General features: G+C 40.8%; 1 protein-coding gene across 2 annotated transcripts; it reads right to left on the reverse strand.

The window, feature by feature from the left end:
• Positions 1-496: 496 nt before the first annotated feature.
• fkbp5 (FKBP prolyl isomerase 5) lies at positions 497-18731 on the reverse strand. Of its 2 annotated transcripts, none has more exons than XM_084062295.1 (11): positions 18545-18731; positions 9446-9581; positions 8777-8921; positions 8308-8450; positions 7361-7475; positions 6820-6976; positions 4893-4983; positions 4624-4707; positions 4324-4509; positions 3074-3313; positions 497-2383 (listed from the first exon to the last, which is right to left on the reverse strand). In XM_084062295.1, the coding sequence occupies exons 2-11, from the start codon at positions 9548-9550 to the stop codon at positions 2285-2287; spliced, it is 1365 nt and encodes a 454-aa protein (XP_083918421.1). In that variant the 5' UTR covers positions 9551-9581; positions 18545-18731; the 3' UTR covers positions 497-2284. The 2 variants fall into 2 exon arrangements, with proteins under 2 accessions (XP_083918421.1, XP_083918422.1); XM_084062296.1 differs by lacking the exon at positions 18545-18731 and adding an exon at positions 17852-17937.
• Positions 18732-19162: the final 431 nt, after the last annotated feature.

The raw sequence follows: 19162 nt of genomic DNA on the forward strand, positions 1-19162 counted from the left end.
TTCTCATGTCTTACTAAATAAAGTACATCAATCAATCAATCAATCAAACAAACACGGTCTGAACCGTGATTTCAGTCTTTTTGTTTTTTTCGTTTTTCTCCGCGCGGGCGGGGCTAGAGCAGCTCTGGGAGCACCCATTGTAATCCTGCGAAGGAAGTGCCAGATCGCTCACCGGAAACACATTTTTTCCCCCCATCCACTTCCTGTCTATTTCCTACTTTGAAACGCCTATATCTCCGAATCTGTTTCCTGTGGGGAAAAACGGTCATTCGCGATGCGCGATCCCCCCCTCCCCCGTTGTAACTCGCCAGGGTAATGTTATGGTTCCAGCCTGTAGCCAGGCTCATGGCAGAACATGAATCGATGCTTTTTTTTGCGTGGATTTGCTTGTAACGCACGCGGAAACGTTAAACAGCAAAGCGCAGTCAATGGGGAGAATGCTGGCACCCACGGTAAGTTGTTATGAAAAAATGCTGGCACCCGATGTGTATGAGCTTGAAAATAAGTATTTCACGAAGATTGTCATACTGTAAAAACTTATTCAATCTTATTTTACAGCAACACTTAAAACACTTACTGATAGTCCCTTCAAAAAAAGATACAGGTTTACAATTCCCAACAGAAACTACTGTATATTTCAATTCTTTGACAAATGTTACCATACACACACACACCCATACACACAAAATCACAATTTGTTGTTGAACGTACAAGCCTTTTTACACAAAATATGTAAGACACCAAAGGTATGAAAACCAACTAAGGGTTTAAGAAAATAAAAAAAATATAGTCAAGATCTCATCCAGGCTTGACTTGACGTGGTTTACTTGACAAAACTGTGTTTAAAGACAATAGCGGTGGTTTTACAATCTTAGCCAAAGTGCATCATTGTCCACAATTTAACACTTAAAAGAAAATAAATTCAGTGGCCTAAAGAGTCGCCTGTTGCTGGACTAAGGCAAGCAAAACTATACAACAGTAAATTGCTTTAGTCACAAAACCAGATTTTCAAAAATGTTGCGGAAAATACAAAGATTACAGGGTCGATTTAGAGAGGACAATTTTTTGTTGATTCAAAGCTTCATTGTCTTTTACTGTGATTGACTTCCTCTTTTTAAGAGGGTGGTACTCACAGCGTAGGGTCGCATACAAGAATGAGTCTACCATTATATTTGTCCTTTCATATAGACAACTGTGAGATTGGGTTTATTCTACGGTTTCCTTCAGTAGTACTGTGATGGACTTTGCCAATCTTAGCTGCTTTGCCAGTCATAATACGATGTGCTCCACTACTTTGCTGTACTTGAAAGCTAGGCCCCTATTCAGAGCTGGCTTACCTAAGCCATGTGTTCTTCAGACAAAGCAACAAGAAAACCGTTAACCATGCTCAGTCCTGTGCTTTACAGGTGCAGAGCTCTGAAATGGGGTGGCGTGTAATCTTGAACATATAATATAATAATATAAACTGAAAGGAAGAAACATTTACTGACATTCGGAGTATCCTATTTTATGATTCAAATGATTTCCTCCATACCAGTTATGGTCAAGTTGTCTTGGCTTATTGACACACATAAAAGTAAATTTCTTATTGGGTTTTCTTCAAAATACCACTAGGTTCACAAGAGTTATTCCACCTTTTATCCATAGTAGATATTGCACATTACGAAAATACGTTAAATTTCAAGTCTGGATAAAAATAAAAATAGATGAAAAATAAAAACTAAATCGCATCTCTATATTGTTGAAACCCTACGCAGGCCGCTGCCTAACGTTACAGCAACTCTGAGGTCTCAGTACCAACATGTGCACTTTTGGAACTGAATACCGTCTGTCCTGGCTTACTGTAGTTCCACTCTGAATAGAAGCCGAAGGATATTGGATATCCAATTATACTTGTTTATAACTCATTCATTTAAAATGAAGTCATCTTTCCAAAAAGAAGTGGCCAAAACTGATCACAGATCTATCATAATTTAAACACGCATCACACTGGGATTGATTCTGTTTCACAAAGAACAGAACGCAGGCTGCAGCACTGGCTGTATTTGAAGGTGCATTTGTGGCTGATGCACAGTCCATGTGACAGAAGCGATGCTTTTTGGCTTGCAATCGTCCTTGCTCACATGCTGTTTCTTTTTCAGAAACAGTGCTTGGGGGCTAATGAGGTTTGGATAAGTGCGTGGGGTTTGTACGACTCCATTCCTGCCTCGACCCCTGGGGTCTGTTTTGGACGCAAAGGGAGGCCTGCCTTCCTTTCCCGCCTTCCTTTCAGATGTCATTGTCATCAGGGACAATCCTGACTCCTCCGTCGTCGTTTGATTCCCACTTCACTGTTCATGTTGCTCTTCAAACTCTCATCCCTTCTCCTCTTCATCTTCCCAACCTGGGTAGCAACAATGAGATGAAATACAAACTTTAGAACCACAATGTTCGGAAATATACTGCAATTACAGCTTTGCTTCATTTAAGAAAGGTCTTTCCCTAGATTAAACCATTACAAATGTATGATTGATGTTTACCAGGCATTTCATATATATGAAGATGTTTTTAACAGAGCCATAATTTCATAATGCATTGCAGTTTAAAGGGAAGGGAAGGGATACCATTTACCATTTATACCAGCATGTCGGCCATAAACACAATGGCCACTAGGTGGCAATATGACATCACAGCAAGTTAATCTAAAACCCATGACATGAGAGGGAGTTCTGTCTGTTCACACAGTTTCAACATAATTATGTGCCAAAAAAATGATGAATGCATAGGAGCAGTAAAATAACTGAATCTTTGAGTTGAGTGAAATATGAAGTCACACGTTTAGTAAGTCACACGTTTAGTTTTCCACATAATATCTGTTGAGAAACATTCCATGTTTCTCCACATTAAACAACTTTCAACCTGGCATCCCTATTTTGGGCATGCCATTATAGACATTGCAAAAATAGCCGATCTACAAACTCATAATGGGTTTCACCGTATCATGTTGTGAGCTTGTAGGTCACCTATTTTCTCCGCGATGCAAGACAGAAGTATAGGGCTCAAGTGGTTCATTGAAGCAATAGGATTTACAGACCTTTGCATCATGATCTGCAAATTTCTGGAACATGTTGGCATAAATCCTTTTGTCTCGTTCATGATGCTCCCTCATCTTGAGCTGGCATATGGAAATCTGAGCACGGGCTGCTCGGTTTGAGGAGTTGACTTGCAGCACTTGCCTAAAGTCCGCCATGGCCAGGCTGAACTCATTTCGAAGGAGATGGGCTTCTCCTCGCCGATACAAAGCCTTCTCATTCTTCCCATCAAGCTCAATCACCTGATAGACACACATACAGTACATACACACACACACACACACACACACACACACACACACACACACACACACACACACACACACACACACACACACACACACACACTGTAACTGGTTGCAGATCCACATATCCAGAGAAATGGAACAAATACATGTATATGTACGTATTTGAAATTGCACTGGCAATCAATACAATATTATTTGGCGAGTTAAGGATCTCAGATGTTCCACCAAGGATGAATCTTAGGCCCTGTTTAGACGGCAGTCAAATCATATTTTTATTTCTCAGGACCGTTATTTGCAAGTGATCAGATCAGTGTGTCCAAACTGATTTAAACAGCGTCAACCCAGAGCCGCCCTGTGCGACCTATCTGCTTTGGTTGCTGTAGTAACGACGTAACAATGTCGTAGGCGCTAGTTGCTTCCTTAGAAATGCATCATAACAGACAAGCGACAACAACAGAAGACACAAAAACTAAGACAAGTACATGCATGAAAACGGTGGAAAATTGACATATCTCAACTTGCCAGTTCTTCTGTAAAATAATACTGTCAAAATCAATAACGTCAGTGTTGCTTGGGTTGCGCTGCAAATGCCGTATTGGGCAATTAAATATGCGACTTGGGTGGTTAAAGCACGTTAGAGCGTTCAGACTGAGACACATCTTTAGAAATCAGATTTGAATCTAATTTGAAACCACCTCTGAATGTGGCTCATGTGGTGCATGTTTTCGGTTCAGACGTCATAAAAAATCTGGATATGCCAAAAATCTGATTTAGGTTGGATTTGAGCTGCCAGTCTAAACGTTGCCTTAGAACATCTCTGTGAAAAGTATGCACGTGCAGAATATCATTTGACTCAATGTGGAATCGTGGAACCAGAAATCCCTATGTGCGCCTTCCTGCTAAATGGTACCGTATTAGCCTTACAGTACAGTATCTTTAGAGTTTAAATACATTGGCAAAGTCATCACACATACACAGTAAGTGTCCTTGTGTATGCAACTCACCTTGTTGCAGTTCTCTATTACATGTGAAAATTCCTTTAGTCGCAAGAAACACAGAGCCAGATTGAGCTGGGACAACAGAAGTAATTCTTGGATCCTTTTCTGCTGCTCCATCCCAGCACCACACTCCATCTCCAGCCAGGAAACAATGCGCTGGTACTGGATGACTGCCTGAAAGAGCTGTCCTCCCTAGCAGGAAAACAATAGCAATTGCATGTTTTAATTAACAGCTACTTGTTTTTAATTATCTTAACATGATAAGAGGATGCTAATGGCAAAAGGGTCAAATCAAATGTACGGTACCTTGAAATATTGATTCCCTTTGTGCTTGACTCTAGCAGCCAAATCCAGTTTTTCATTCAATTCCATTTCCCAAGATTCTTTGGCCTGAAGGAAAGTTTCAGTTAGTGTCATAACATTTGAACTGATGTTTCTTCATTTTCAGGAGGGCTGACAAATGGAAACTTAATTTTTTTTTCCTATATTGCAGCTGAGCTGCTTATCACCACAGCCTTAGTAATCTTTTATTTGGGTTGTTTATTTCTTTTAGCACTACTGACACTAAAACTCACCTTCTGAAAATCTTTAAGGGTGACTTCATATACAAGTTCTGTGTTTGGTCCAATCTTGTACTCTGGTTTACCCTCTTTTCCAAAGCCATACCTACAAAAACATAGAAAGTGTGACTGAGCATGAGCATTTTCAAACAGAAAACAAAACGAAAATAAACGAAATGTTTCATTTGTTTAGTTTTTTCTAAAGATGGATGTCCGTCAGTTGGTCCCTTGGTCAGTCCCGCCAATACTTTGGTCTCACACAAGACATTAGACATCTCAAACGCTACAGGCTCGATTGGCATGTAATTTACTGTGCACCTTCATGCTCCCCTGAAGCTGAACCCTGTTGATTTTGATGACTCCATGGCCTTTCCTCTAGCACCACCTTTAGGCAAAAATTTAAATTTGCACCCAAGGTATCTAAAAATGTAATGGCTGGAACTGGACATGCATCTTTAATTTCAGAGGATGAACCCTGAGTGTCCCCATGACCTTTCCTCTAGTGCAACCTTGTGGCCAAGGATGCAGAGGGCATTTTAGAACCGAAGGGGACGCAGCGCATGTTTTTTTTTCCGGGGTTTGTTACTTTTTGGGGGGTTTTATTACTTTAATTTGGTTAGTTTGGTTAATTCGGTACAATAAAAATGTACTCCATGAAGTGTAGATGTCGGAGTTTTTTTTCTTTTTCTTTTTTCTTCATCCCAAAAGTGGGGGGGAATATTTACTCGCGACCCACAAAGATCTGCTGGCAACCCCCAAATGGGTCCCAAATGGGAGCAATGTTTGGGAAACAGTGCTCTATACAACCTACACACTAATACATTTTATACAGTCCTAATGTTTTTTTTTGTTATCATTCTTAGCCCCACTAGTGAGAGCGCAGAGCTCTAAGGATGGCAATGTCGGTCAGTTCAAACCACTTCCATCCAGTTGAGTGTGAGGAGCAGCATGGTCTTTTAGGGGCTTTTTGACCGTTTTTGTTTTTGCTGCACTCCATGTAGTCCTCAACAACGGTTGCCAAATTGGCCTATGCACAGTCAAATCCTGAGTGTCAATTTAACTCCCAAGAATGTACAAATAATGGAAACAAATGGACCCGTACAGGGCCAATTGGTTCCATTATCTTCAGAGTTGATTTAACACTCACGATTTTATTGTGTGAAAGTCACCATTTGGCCCACAAATGTGTTTGTCAACTGCCTTCTGCCTTCTGCTTGACAATATGCAGTCCCATCTGGGTTACTGTCTACATTACAACATGGATGTAGATGTGATTATACAGTGGCTGCATTACTAGAATTGTAAGAATTCATACAATTGTATTAAGTCATTCTATTATAAAAAATATTGTTCGTAAGAGTAGACATTTCCAAATTTTCATATTTAAATACCTAAGACACTGGACACTAGACTAAATGTATGGAAATTTGAAATTCAAATGTACACTTTTTCTGAGATAACTGCTCATTTTCAAGATCTGGGAACAAACAGCCATTACTGTAGCTCTTATCAAAACGCGTGTCAACAAAACAAAACAACACATTTAAGTGGGACTCATGGCAACAAAAAAAACAGTCAAGAATAATAATTTGGTTCAAATCCTCCAAGGTGCCTCCGGCTTCGCCGGGCACTCCAACAACCACAGTTGTTGCCAACAGGGAGCCAGTTGGAGAAGGTTATCTCTGTCGCTCTCCGCTGAACAGGTTGGTTAGGGTGCCTGTTCAGCAGAAGATAGCATGTTCTTCCACACACATTACATTTCTCCCTGTACATGTCCTCACTGTCAGGTGAAAATAAGCAGCTGGTGACTTCATGTTTATCGGAGGAGACACATGCTTGTCTTCACCCTCCCTAAGACCAACTGTAGGGGATAGCACGGACAGGGACTACACGCGTGGGGGGGAGGTTGGCAATTGGCATAACGATTGGCAAAAATACTTACTTGGGTTTTAAGTAAATTATGCAGCACTCTCCTTTCTGCATCTTCTCCATGGCCCGATCAACTCCCAGAGGAATCCCCTTATCCTCTCCCTCGCCGACGATGAAACGCACATCCCTGGAGTCAAACAAACGATCCCCACAGCGGCCCTCCAGGTGCACTGCAGTATGCATGAGTATGTGTGAGCTATATTATATATATATATATATATTATAACTATATTTCAGTTATTTCACACAATAACTGATAATGGCAGACAGTAATAAACCACAAAACCATAAGGAAGTTACCAACTCAATGGACTGGCTATATATATATAACTGATAATGGCAGACAGTACTAAACCACAAAACCATAAGGAAGTTACCAACTCAATGGACTCAATGGATATATATATATATATATATATGCGCACGCACGCACGCACGCACGCACGCACGCACACACACACACACACACACACACAGAGTACTGTATATATATCATTTCAGTTATTTCACACAATAACTGATAATGGCAGACCACAAAACCATAAGGAAGTTACCGTCAACAGTTGCTCCATCATTGGGGTTGGAATAACCATCCCCTCTGACCTTGATTCTTCTCATGATGCCGCCATCATCTGTAAGCAGCTCTCCTTCGAAACTGAGCAGCTCCACCTGAAGAGAAGGATGCATGCTCACATTTACCGGACGCCCCTTGATACAGGATCGCTTGGTTGAGCACCCACTGGCAAAACCATAAATCGGCGCACCTGCTCTCAGCCATTATAAAATAGAGGTAAACTGAGACCTTGTGTGGTTCATTGCTTTTCCAAAACGGTTACAAATATGGCAACATGAAAATCATAGACATGTCCCAATTAAAACAGTTCTTAATAATTCACTACAAGAACAAGTAGTAGTTCCCAGGTTACCAGGAAGAGAACCTTCCTGACAGAGACTAATGCCTGTTTACTCAGCCAGTCCATTGAGTTGGCAGAGTGCTAGACGTCATCGTTTTCCAAACAAACACATAGAGAAACAAAACTGAACTGTTAGCTCAATCTTATTGTAACTAAGATATTCGATACAAATTCTATTTTTTTTTTTTAAAGACAGATTTAGCTACTACGTCTGTGAACTTCCCGTGTAAACTGCTAGCCTAGCCTTGCAGCCGAGAATCCAGCACAGATGGTTGGTAAGGGATGGGGAGCGCTTGTTTTACTTACAAGCCCCGCCCGACACCCCTCAGTCACTTGCTGTCCTACGCGGGTGGTGCTTAGAACCCCAGCACGGTCAGGCTTTTAAGTAAAACAAGCGCTTCCCCTTCCCTCATTCAGCTACAGATAGGCCTACGCCGGATCACTGTAGAAACAAATAACGCACCTGGGATTGATATAAGCTGATCTAAGGAGTAGATTATAGTGTCTTTTATCACGTCTATTCATGTCATGTAATGTCATGTCATGTCATGTTCACCCCAAACACAGCAGCATCATGATATACCCACCTCAAACAGCAGTGATGAGTTGGGGGGAACTTTGGGGGGGTTCCCAGCAGACCCATAGGCATATTCAGGCTTACAGAGTAGCATGCACACCTCTCCCCTCTGCATAGACATCACACTCATATCCCAGGCCTTGATGACTTGTCCTGTGAAACAAAAGAGAAATTCAATGGTAGGAGGGATTGCTGGTGTATAACTTGTTATGGGTAATAAGTGGGGACTATTGACCATAGATAGATAGATATACGTCTTCAGTGACGTTGTGCTCAGAGAACAATGGAAACACTCTTTAGCAACTCTTCAGCAATTAAAGTTCAAGAAACAAAAATAGATAAGAGTTAATAAGAATACATTTATTTGCTCTTATGTCATACTCAGGGGAGCAAAATGGCCGCTGCGTGAATAAGGTTGATACAGAGGCATTGCAAAACGTCACAGTGGCACAGGATGAGCCGTAGAAACAGATACCCACCTTTTCCCAAGTTGAAGCAAAAAGGCTCTTTGCGATCTAGACTAGAGTCAAACTTCTTCCCATTGAGCAGCTTGCCAGTGTAGTGGACAGTCACCCTGTCCCCGATCATAGGTCTGTCTCCATCCAAACCCTGACGTTTCACAACCTGCAGAGACAGAGATCCGAATCCGAATCAGCTGTATTGTCACATCACAGGTTTACAAAAGTAAAAAAGTGGGTGAAATTCGTTTTTTTGTGCATAGTTCCCATCGTAACGTTATTTCCATAGACAAAAAGAAAGGGAATAAGAAGAAGAGGGGGGGGGGGGCAAGGGGGAAAGGAGATCAAACAAGAGAACAAAACTATCTACATATTTACACATGGTACCTGAGATAAGATATAAAGGTGCGTGAGCATAGCAGCAGACGTATACTGTGCATGATATACTTATGGAAGTTAGTTAAGGTGCTGGAAAAGATGACCTGCTATATCACCACAGCCCTACCCTGTTTGCTAGGGTAAATAGATGTCCGCAGATACAGGAATAGGGAAGTCATAATTGAGGCTGAACTCAGTGTGTGTGTGTGTGTGTGTGTGTGTGTGTGTGTGTGTGTGTGTGTGTGTGTGTGTGTGTGTGTGTGCGTGCGTGCGTACGTTTGTGTTCCTAGAACTTGCTTTTTGAATACATACCTTGAATACGCCTTGGTCTTTATTAGGTGTTATGTCCACGCCCTTTGCATTAAACACAGCGACAGCTGCATGGCCATCCATAGACAAGTCTTTATCAGTGGTCATGTCTGCATCTGGGCATCACACACTGTGCAATCTGCAGAAACACAGAAAAATACCCAGGTTGGGATTTAACATGTCATGTAAGCCTCAACAAAGCGTTTAACATATACGTAGATAAACCACGAATGAATGATAATCCAGGATAAGAAAGAAAAATACCTGGGAACTTCAGGAGAGACTACCAAATAAAATACTGGAGCACTCTGGTCTGCACGTATTTATTGTTTTTCAGGGGTGACTGACGTTTCGACTTGCGTCTTCCCCGCATTCAAACCTGTTTGACTCTGTGGAAGACGCAGGTAGAAATACGTACGTACAGTATCAGTCGAGTGCTCCAGTATTTTATTTGGGTAGTCTCTCCTGAAGTGCCTCTGTATTTTTCTTTCTTATTCAAGTTGTCCCTGTTGAGTACCGAGCCCTTCTATCCGTAACTTGCTGAAGCGCGTTGGACTTCTCTCTTTGTACCTGATATTCCAGGATATTTGGACTAATGCAGACAACCTCAGTTTGTAATTGGACATATATTTCTCATAGCCTGCAACACACTCAAATAAATACCTATCAGTGCCGCTTGTATTAAGATAATTTGACCTAATTTATCGAGCAACATACAAAACGAATATAATCATGTCCTTTGCACTGGCATTTACACAAGTTTTGGAAGAATCCACCTGGTTTGGAAATGTGAGAACCGTCCTCAGACCGCAAATTTGTAAACTCTGTAGATCTCCTTTCAATTTCAATCATTATGTCACACACACACACACACACACACACACACACACACACACACACACACACACACACACACACAACCCTATCATCAACCCCAGAAGCAACGATTTGAGTTAAAAATGTTCGCTTTAAAAATATATATATTCAAAGATTTGCACACATTTTCACGATTTTTCAAAAATAGCAGATCTACAAGCTCGTAGCACGGCACTCGGTGCCGCGCTATGAGCTTGTAGATCTGCTATTTTTGAATAGCCCAAAGTGTAAAATAATGCTTTTTAGCTCAAATCTGAAAATGACACACTTAATGGGTTAAAGGAAAAACCTGAATACATGAGAGGAAAAATCCTAACGAATGAAGACGCTTCCATACAGGTGGACAATTACGCTAGTAACATTCTATCAGTTTTTGGCATGTATAAAAATGCTGAGCAGTCCCAGTTGATCTTTATTTTTAATCAAGATGGTAAGAGAAACATATCCAAGTGACTACTATGAAAAGTTATTAGGGCACGGATGGCAGGGACTTCAGTCACTAAGACTGCTAAACTGGCTAGTGTTGTTTCTATAGGAACAGTGACTAAAGTGTCATCTGTATTTCGATCTACGGTCAGTAATCAGTAATTAGCGTTGGAAATTGTGGTCATAAGTACAGTAATGTATTAGTGTGATATGCAAGACAAAATAGCAGAGCAACTCTTCCTCGGGTGACTGAGAATGTCAATGCAGGATCAGACTGTGTCAGCAAGAACAGTCTGTTGACAACGACACAGAGAGAGGGATGTTATGGTCGAGATGCAGTGCAAAAATCCCTGATTACAAAGGAAAATGCACATTTGAAGGTTCAGAGGTGCAAAAAAACGTAGGCACTGATCTACAGAGATGTGGGGAAAAAAAGTGATATGGTTAGATGAGTCATCATCTTTCACCATATTCTCGAGAAGTGGGCGAGTGCATGTGCGGTGCACACACCAAGAGAATGGCACAGGCCTGAATGCTGGACCCCTGCAGGGTCCACTTGTCCCCGTAGACTCGTAGAAGGAAGGGTCACTGCAAATCAATACAAAGTTATTCTGGGTGATTGCCTTTATCCTACGAGGAAACGCGTTCATCCCAATGGGAGTGGTCTTTTACAGGATGACAATAGCCCCTTCCACAGGGCACAAGGGGTCACTGAATGCTTTAATGAGCATGATATGCTATGCCTTTGCGGTCGCCAGAGCTCAATACAATTGAACCCAGATGGGAGATTTTGGACCACAATTATTTTTTGTTACACAACACTCTCCACCACCACCACTTCAGCAAATCTGAATTCAATTAATAGAAACAAAAATGATGATATAAACTTTATAGAAGATAGATGGTTTGACTAGAGTGCACAAAAGAAAATAGTGAATTTTCTGGGGGGCGACTTTTCTTTGCAGAGGACGATGCGTGGCAGCCTTCTCTTGCACTGTAGAACATTTTACAGCCAGACTTAACAAGAAAAACAAGCATCTACCATTCCAAAACACATACAAGTACTGTCAGGACTTTTGGGCCACAGGCACTTTCTCAAGGGAAATTGGGGACCACTCTCTAGAGTCTAGAATAAATGATGCCTCCTGGCTACAAACTGTCTAATGTGGTATATTAAACTGCACATTGTAGTGTACAGTCCCTCCGCAAATCTGTGGCATGTTGACATTTTTCTTAATGGCCAGACTTCCTAATGCAATAGGTGCCACAAATTGTGCTCACATTAATGCTCTATCAAGTAATACCAGAAGATAGCAATCTCCATTGTGTGGTTGTGCTGGTTACAATCTATACTTTAGGCATCTATCTAGACGCTCTTATCCAGAGCGACTTACAAAGTGCTGGATTGAGTGAGCAGAAAGAACTCCAGTCAACCAGAGTGCCAATGAAGTGCTGGGGGTGAGGCAGAGTCTGAGTTTTAAGATTGCAGCAGAAGATGGGGAGTGAGTATACTGACTGCGTGTGTGTGTGTGTGGGGGGGGGGGGGGGGGGTCGGTCATTCCACAGCTTGGGAGCCAGGAAAAGAGAAGAGTCTAGGTAGCTTGGAGCATTGGCGTGGAAGAACACACAACTATTTCATTTTACAAAACTGCTCTGCGGTGAACCGTTTGACGCACAAGTTGTTGTGGATGACTCAGTGGTGGGCATAATGTTTGACATTTAATAGCTCTACACCGGTGTAATAATGTTTCCTCTTGCCCTCCAAGTCCCTCTCCTCCTTATGTATTAATTACTCTCTGATACATGGCTATAAAAAATCCACTTGCCAATACTGAGTCACCTTATGAGGTGCATTGCAAAAAGGAGAATGTACAGTAGCACACGGAAGTCATGTATTGGATGTGAGTGGACACACACATGTTCCTCTAAGAATCTGAGAGACTGTAAAGTGAGGAAGGATTTGCTACACATGGGACAATGTGTCACTCCAAGCAAGTCTTCCTCAAAGTTGGAACAAAGTCCGGTAACACTTGCTATGCATCCCATGTCCTTAATGCATTAAACATACTTATAATATGCTTATAACACTGTATAATTATAGTTATAAGAATTCATAAATAACCATCATTCTTAACACATTATAAAGCATTTCATAATGACTTATAAGGTCAAGTATTATAATACGTCATACACTCACAGACATTTATTTTGCGAGGATCATAGTGTATTATACTTTCCATAGTATGCAATACAATAATTGTATGAGTTCTTATAATCACTGTTATAATGTATTGTGGTGTGATTATAAGTCTTCGCTATTTGTCGTACAACAAAGTATATAGGGCTTAAGCAGGCATATCTGTGTACATGTCCAAACACACACACCTACATACACACACACACACACACACACACACACACACACACACACACACACACACACACAAACACCTGCACGCACGCACGCACGCACGCACGCACGCACGCACGCACGCACGCACGCACGCACGCACGCACGCACGCACGCACGCACGCACGCACGCACGCTCGCTCGCTCACTCACTCACTCACTCACTCACTCACTCACTCACACACACACACACACACACACACACACACACACACTCACACACACACACACACACACACACACACACACACACACACACACACACACACACACACACACACACACACACACACACACACACACACACACACACACACACACACACACACACACACAGCCTGGGAGCCTGGGAACAGTGGAAAATGGGGTAAACAAAACAGCATTGAATGATTTCACTGCAGATGAGTGGTGTGGTGCAGTAAAGTATCTGTTATGGTGCATGTGATATTTGTGATGTCAGAGGTTCAAATCTGGCTCTTTACTTATCACATGATATAACCCAACTCTCCTATTTTTTTCTTGGAATTCTGCCTTGAGTGTTATCAAATAAAGCCAAACCATGGGAATAGTTTTTAAAGACAAATTAGGCTACTGATAAAATCGTCAAGATAAGCGTACTGTGACGTTCTCTTACAACGATAAACAATAACGTGTCACAGTTTTTAGGAACCTTCAAATATAAATGTGTGTAAATTGGGTATTATAGAAATACATAAATTGCTGAACTTTGTGTGTGTTAATTATTCAACTACAAATTTACAAGGGCCTGATACTGTGTACGTTCAGAGACATCACACTTTTAATGGATAATGACAAACTACTGAATAAATACTAATATCATGAGTAATATAAAAGGCTAGCTGCTATCAATGTTCAACATACTGTCAAACCCAATTTACTGATTAGCCATGGGCAATGACAGCAGGTCTTATTGGCATAAAATCTGCACACAGGTGTTATCATGTTGGCCAGATATTACTAATAATGCTTATGAATTGAATATTTTGTCTGACCAACAATTAACAAGAAACATGGAACCAAAACAGTGAATGAGAAAATTGACAGGAATTGCACTGATGTTTTCATTTGGTGAGCTTGTAGATCATTGAGCTTGTGAACGTGTAGATTTGGTGTAAATACTAGCAGATGTAGTATAGAGCCCTGGTCAAGTATATAAGGTTTAAATACGGTAGTTCCTGGCCAAAATGCAAGTGTCACAGTTCTAAATTAAACCTGTTCAGTAGGTATTTTGTTAACAAAGGTTGTTTATCACAGTGGCCTGAAAGAAAGTGTGAGTCTGTACAAACATTTGAAAGATGGCAACTAAGGCAATACTACCACTAGGAGGACCAAAGGACGAACGCTACTTTTCAACAGTTCAGTCTTACAATGTGATAATTAACCCATTAAGACCGGGAACGCATCTATGTAATTTTTTTATTTCTTTGGCTATTAAAAAATAGCAGATCTACAATATCTGCTATTTTTGAAAATCGTGAACATTTGTGCAAATATTTGAATATATATATATATATATATATATATATATATATATATATATATATATATATATATATATATATATATATATATATATATATATATATATATATATTATTTGAAGCAAACACTTTTAACTCAAATCTTTGTTTCTGGGGGGTCCCTGGAACAAAATATTTTGAGATGGTGGTCCGTAGCCAAATAAATGGTATTTGGGGGTCCTTGACATGATTTTTTTTTGAGAACCACTGATATTATAGCAACACAAGTTGTTTTTTTTTAACTGTTAGGATTTAGAAGACATTTGATGAATCCCCAGAAGCAAAGATTTGAGTTAAAATGTTTGCTTTAAACGTTAAACTTTTAAAAATATATATCAAAAATAGCCGATCTACAAGCTCATAGCCCGGCACTCGGTGCCGCGCTATGAGCTTGTATATCGGCTATTTTTTTAATAGCCAAAGAAATCTAAAATGACAGATGCGTACCCGGTCTTAATGGATTAAAATGACTATTTATGTATACTGATGAAGATCATTTATGATTAGTCAACATTTGTCAAGTTCTACTTCAGACTGATCTTAATCCAATAAAGGCAACGCTAGACTCATGGGTATACAGTACATACTGTACACTAGGCTGGTCAACCATCCCGGTCGTGGAATTCACATTTCCATGTGTCTTTTGCAGACCGAAGACACATGGAAATGTGAATTCCGCGACCGGGATGGTTTACCAGGCTATGGGTACACAGCACTGCATGTAAATTCTTCATGACACCTCTGCCTACCAAAAGTATATTGTAAAAATCCTGAGTGTTAATTTAAGAGAGAGAGAGTGTACAAATGTAACCAAACGGACCCTTACAGGTCCATTTTGTTACATTTATACACCGTCATATATATCTTGAAATCCATGCTACAGTTGTAATAGGAACAATAGATATAATATGCTGTTGATAAAAATGTTTAGTAATTTGATGAAAAGAAAACCCAAATAAACTGGCTACTAGTTAAAAGAAATTAGCTTTACTTCGATGTCAGTAATGACTGTGTCAAAGTAGCTTTTTGTCACTTCATCCAACTGGTGGAAATATTCCCAACTGGTCATTTTCAAATAAGAATAACCTTGAAATCATAAATAAAGTTAATGGATAATGAACGCACGATGGATTTTGTAGGTTCAAAGAACATCTGAGCTCCTGCATCTAAAGCCTTTATTAGAACGTGTCACTAGGCAGTCATTCAAGGCAGATATGAATCATGAAGTACTGTACAGTACGCACACAGAGCACTCTTACTGAGTGACCCAAAGCACCATGTTCACGAACCAGTAGACAGACAGACAGACAGACAGACAGACAGACAGACAGACAGACAGACAGACAGACAGACACTGAGAACTACTAAGAAATGAAAATGTAACTGCTGCATTTCTTATTATTGAATATTGTGTGTAGTACATAATGTGCATATTAGCAAAACAGATGCCTAAAATAGTGTTGCGAGGAGGAGCATAATCACATATTTTCTACTGAGTATAGGAGCTTGGTATTTTCAAAGCACTTTTTAATTTACCAAATTGAGCGAAGAAAGAGACTCTCTATTTTGTGTAATAGCGGGAGACAGCAACGTGGGTGTGGGTTTGCACACCCACCTTACTGACTGGCGGATGTTCTGCTGTACTAAATATAATCTCCACGATCCACGCATCCCTGCCAGAGTCTGTTTGCTATATTTGTCACTTAAATGAAGTATTTCACCTTAAATAAATGGAACTTCCCATTAGATAGGGCCCACAATGTTATTTGTACCATTGTGTGTGTGTGTGTGTGTGTGTGTGTGTGTGTGTGTGTGTGTGTGTGTGTGTGTGTGTGTGTGTTCGTGAGTGCATGCGTGCCTGTGTGCGTGCGTGCCTGTGTGCGTGCGTGTGTGAGTGAGTCAGTTGGTGAGTGCGTGAGCGTGAGCGCGCGTGTGTGTGTGTGTGTGTGTGTGTGTGTGTGTGTGTGTGTGTGTGAACACTGTGTTCCTTCTGTTCTCTGTTCCCTGGCACAGCCCAATGGTGTTCGTTATTCTCAAACCCACTTAGTTACGACACAGCATCTTTGGTGAAAATAAGAACATATAAATCATCGCCCATGAACGATTCTCTTAAATCATTAATAACTTAACAATGAAAGTTCACTCTGTTTCTTTCTATTCATATTCATGTTTGGGCAGTGTAATCATTTTGTGATGATAAATAAAACAAATGTTGTTAAAGAATATGGCAGTTTTGACCTATAAAAAACTGCCATGAAATATGAAACATCAGGGAACCTATCTATAGGCCTTTTTACACTGGGAAAAATTAGAATTACACATACATATATACACACACACACACACACACACACACACTCACACACACACACACGCACGCACGCACGCACGCACGCACGCACGCACGCACGCACGCACACACACACACACACACACACACACACACACACACATATATATAAATATATATATATATATATATATATATATATATATATATATATATATATATAAACAAAGTTACAATACAAGATGAATTAGAAGACCCTATGAGGTAGACCCTGAAATGCAGGGACAGAACTAAACAAAACAACATTCATGGTTACGCCACAATTACAGTCCGTCCTTCCACGGTCTCAATTACCAGTCAATGCTTTAGTGATGATCTACACGTGAGGAAATGTTCAGACACACGATGTGTGTATAACAGACTGACAAACAGTCTGGCATGGTGGAGAATGACACATTGTCTGAAATAAACTATTGTCTCTTAGCCTCCTGACTATGCCTGTTCTGGACAATATTGTTGTAGCCTAGAAATAGGAGTGTGAAGATAAACAAGGGCGTAACTATGAAGCCGCAAAACCTAAATAATGCTACATATTTAACAGTCAGTCCTCCATGAAACTGAAATGTGCAGCAACACCTCAGTTTTCTCATGTTTTACCTATGAGGAGGTGCATTATACTATAGATATGAAACATAATGATAACATGAGTTTAAATGAATGTCTGTCTCTAATTCATTTTGAGGGTATTTTAAGGCATATCAAAAGGTAAAGATTTTCCTTTTTGTACAGGGTCCCCCACATGTGAAGGTAGCCTGACAAAAGTACTTCGGGAGAGGTGATATAATGAATAAAATGATGTCCCTTACCATCTCTAATCCATCTCTGAGATTGCTTCAGACCACTTCAAGACCCTCTTAATGTCCATCAACCTGCAGGTACCTGATGTAGCTTCTATGCCTCACAACTTTAATTGTTCAGAGGCTGAACCATAAAGGAGCCAGAGAAAATGATATCACTGGGAAACTTTAAAGTCTTCAACAAGTAAAATAAATGTCCATAATAACCCCAGCCAGGATAAACTGTTAACGACCACTAAACTAACTTGTAACTATAAGCTACTTATTCCTAATGAAAGAGTTCCAATGGTTTGTCTCTCGACTACATCTAAGCACAAGGTGTTCTGCGGCTGGATTACATTTTAGAAAACCAGACAATTCATCCTCCTGCCCCTGCAGCAGGTAACAGTACCAAGTACAAGTAGCAGTGAGCGTGTGTTGTGTGTGTGTGCGTGCGCGTGTTTTCCGAGTGCGCACGGCGCAAGAGTGCGCGTCTGCCAGAGAACTTGTTGTAACCTTAACTGACCCCACAATTAACCATCCTAATTATGTCTTCAGACAGTGATCACCGTGCCTTGGTTAGAGTATGAGTGAGTATGAGTTCCATTCAGCAGGACATGCCAGTCAGACACCATTCAATACATTTTACTTCATAACAGTGCAACAGTAGGTATAACCGTATAACGGTATACACAAATAAAGTAAATTAAACAAACCACTTACTATATAATCTGCGTTCCTTCTTTTATTCCTCTCTTGTCAAACGACGCTGAACACAAGAAGCAGCAGATCTGATGAAATTCGTGCCGGTATCGAGGATTTTTAGCCGCGTCGATTCCTGCTTTAATTCAAGCCCGCCCTCTTCTTCATCATATCCAAGGTACTAAATGTTCTGCCCATTGCTTCTTCTCTTTTTTTTCTCTCTCTCTCTCTCTCTCTCTCTCTCTCTCTCTCTCTCTCTCTCTCTCTCTCTCTCTCTCTCTCTCTCTCTCTCTCTCTCCCCCTCTCTCTCTCTTTTTCTTCCTCTTACATTCGACTCTGATGACGATCAACATGCTAGAGTAACGACCACATGGAGTAAAGAGAATTGAAATGACACCGAGAGAGGGGAGGGAGGGGGGCGGGGATATGAGCGGAGTGGGAGGGAGTTTTAGTGTAAAAATTACTAGGGCAGGTCTTGGAAAGTGGCCACAAAGTAACACAATGTTCCGGCTGTACTGTAGCCTCTGCGCTGATGAGAACACTGTGTTCCAATAGACACCCTGACCCTGTAACCCGTTCTGTGCCGTTCCGTTCTGCGCTGCTGTGTGTGTGTGTGTGTGTGTGTGTGTGTGTGTGTGT

The sequence above is a fragment of the Gymnoscopelus microlampas genome (assembly GCF_963454915.1).
Source record: "Gymnoscopelus microlampas genome assembly, chromosome: 7".
Taxonomy (NCBI): domain Eukaryota; kingdom Metazoa; phylum Chordata; class Actinopteri; order Myctophiformes; family Myctophidae; genus Gymnoscopelus; species Gymnoscopelus microlampas.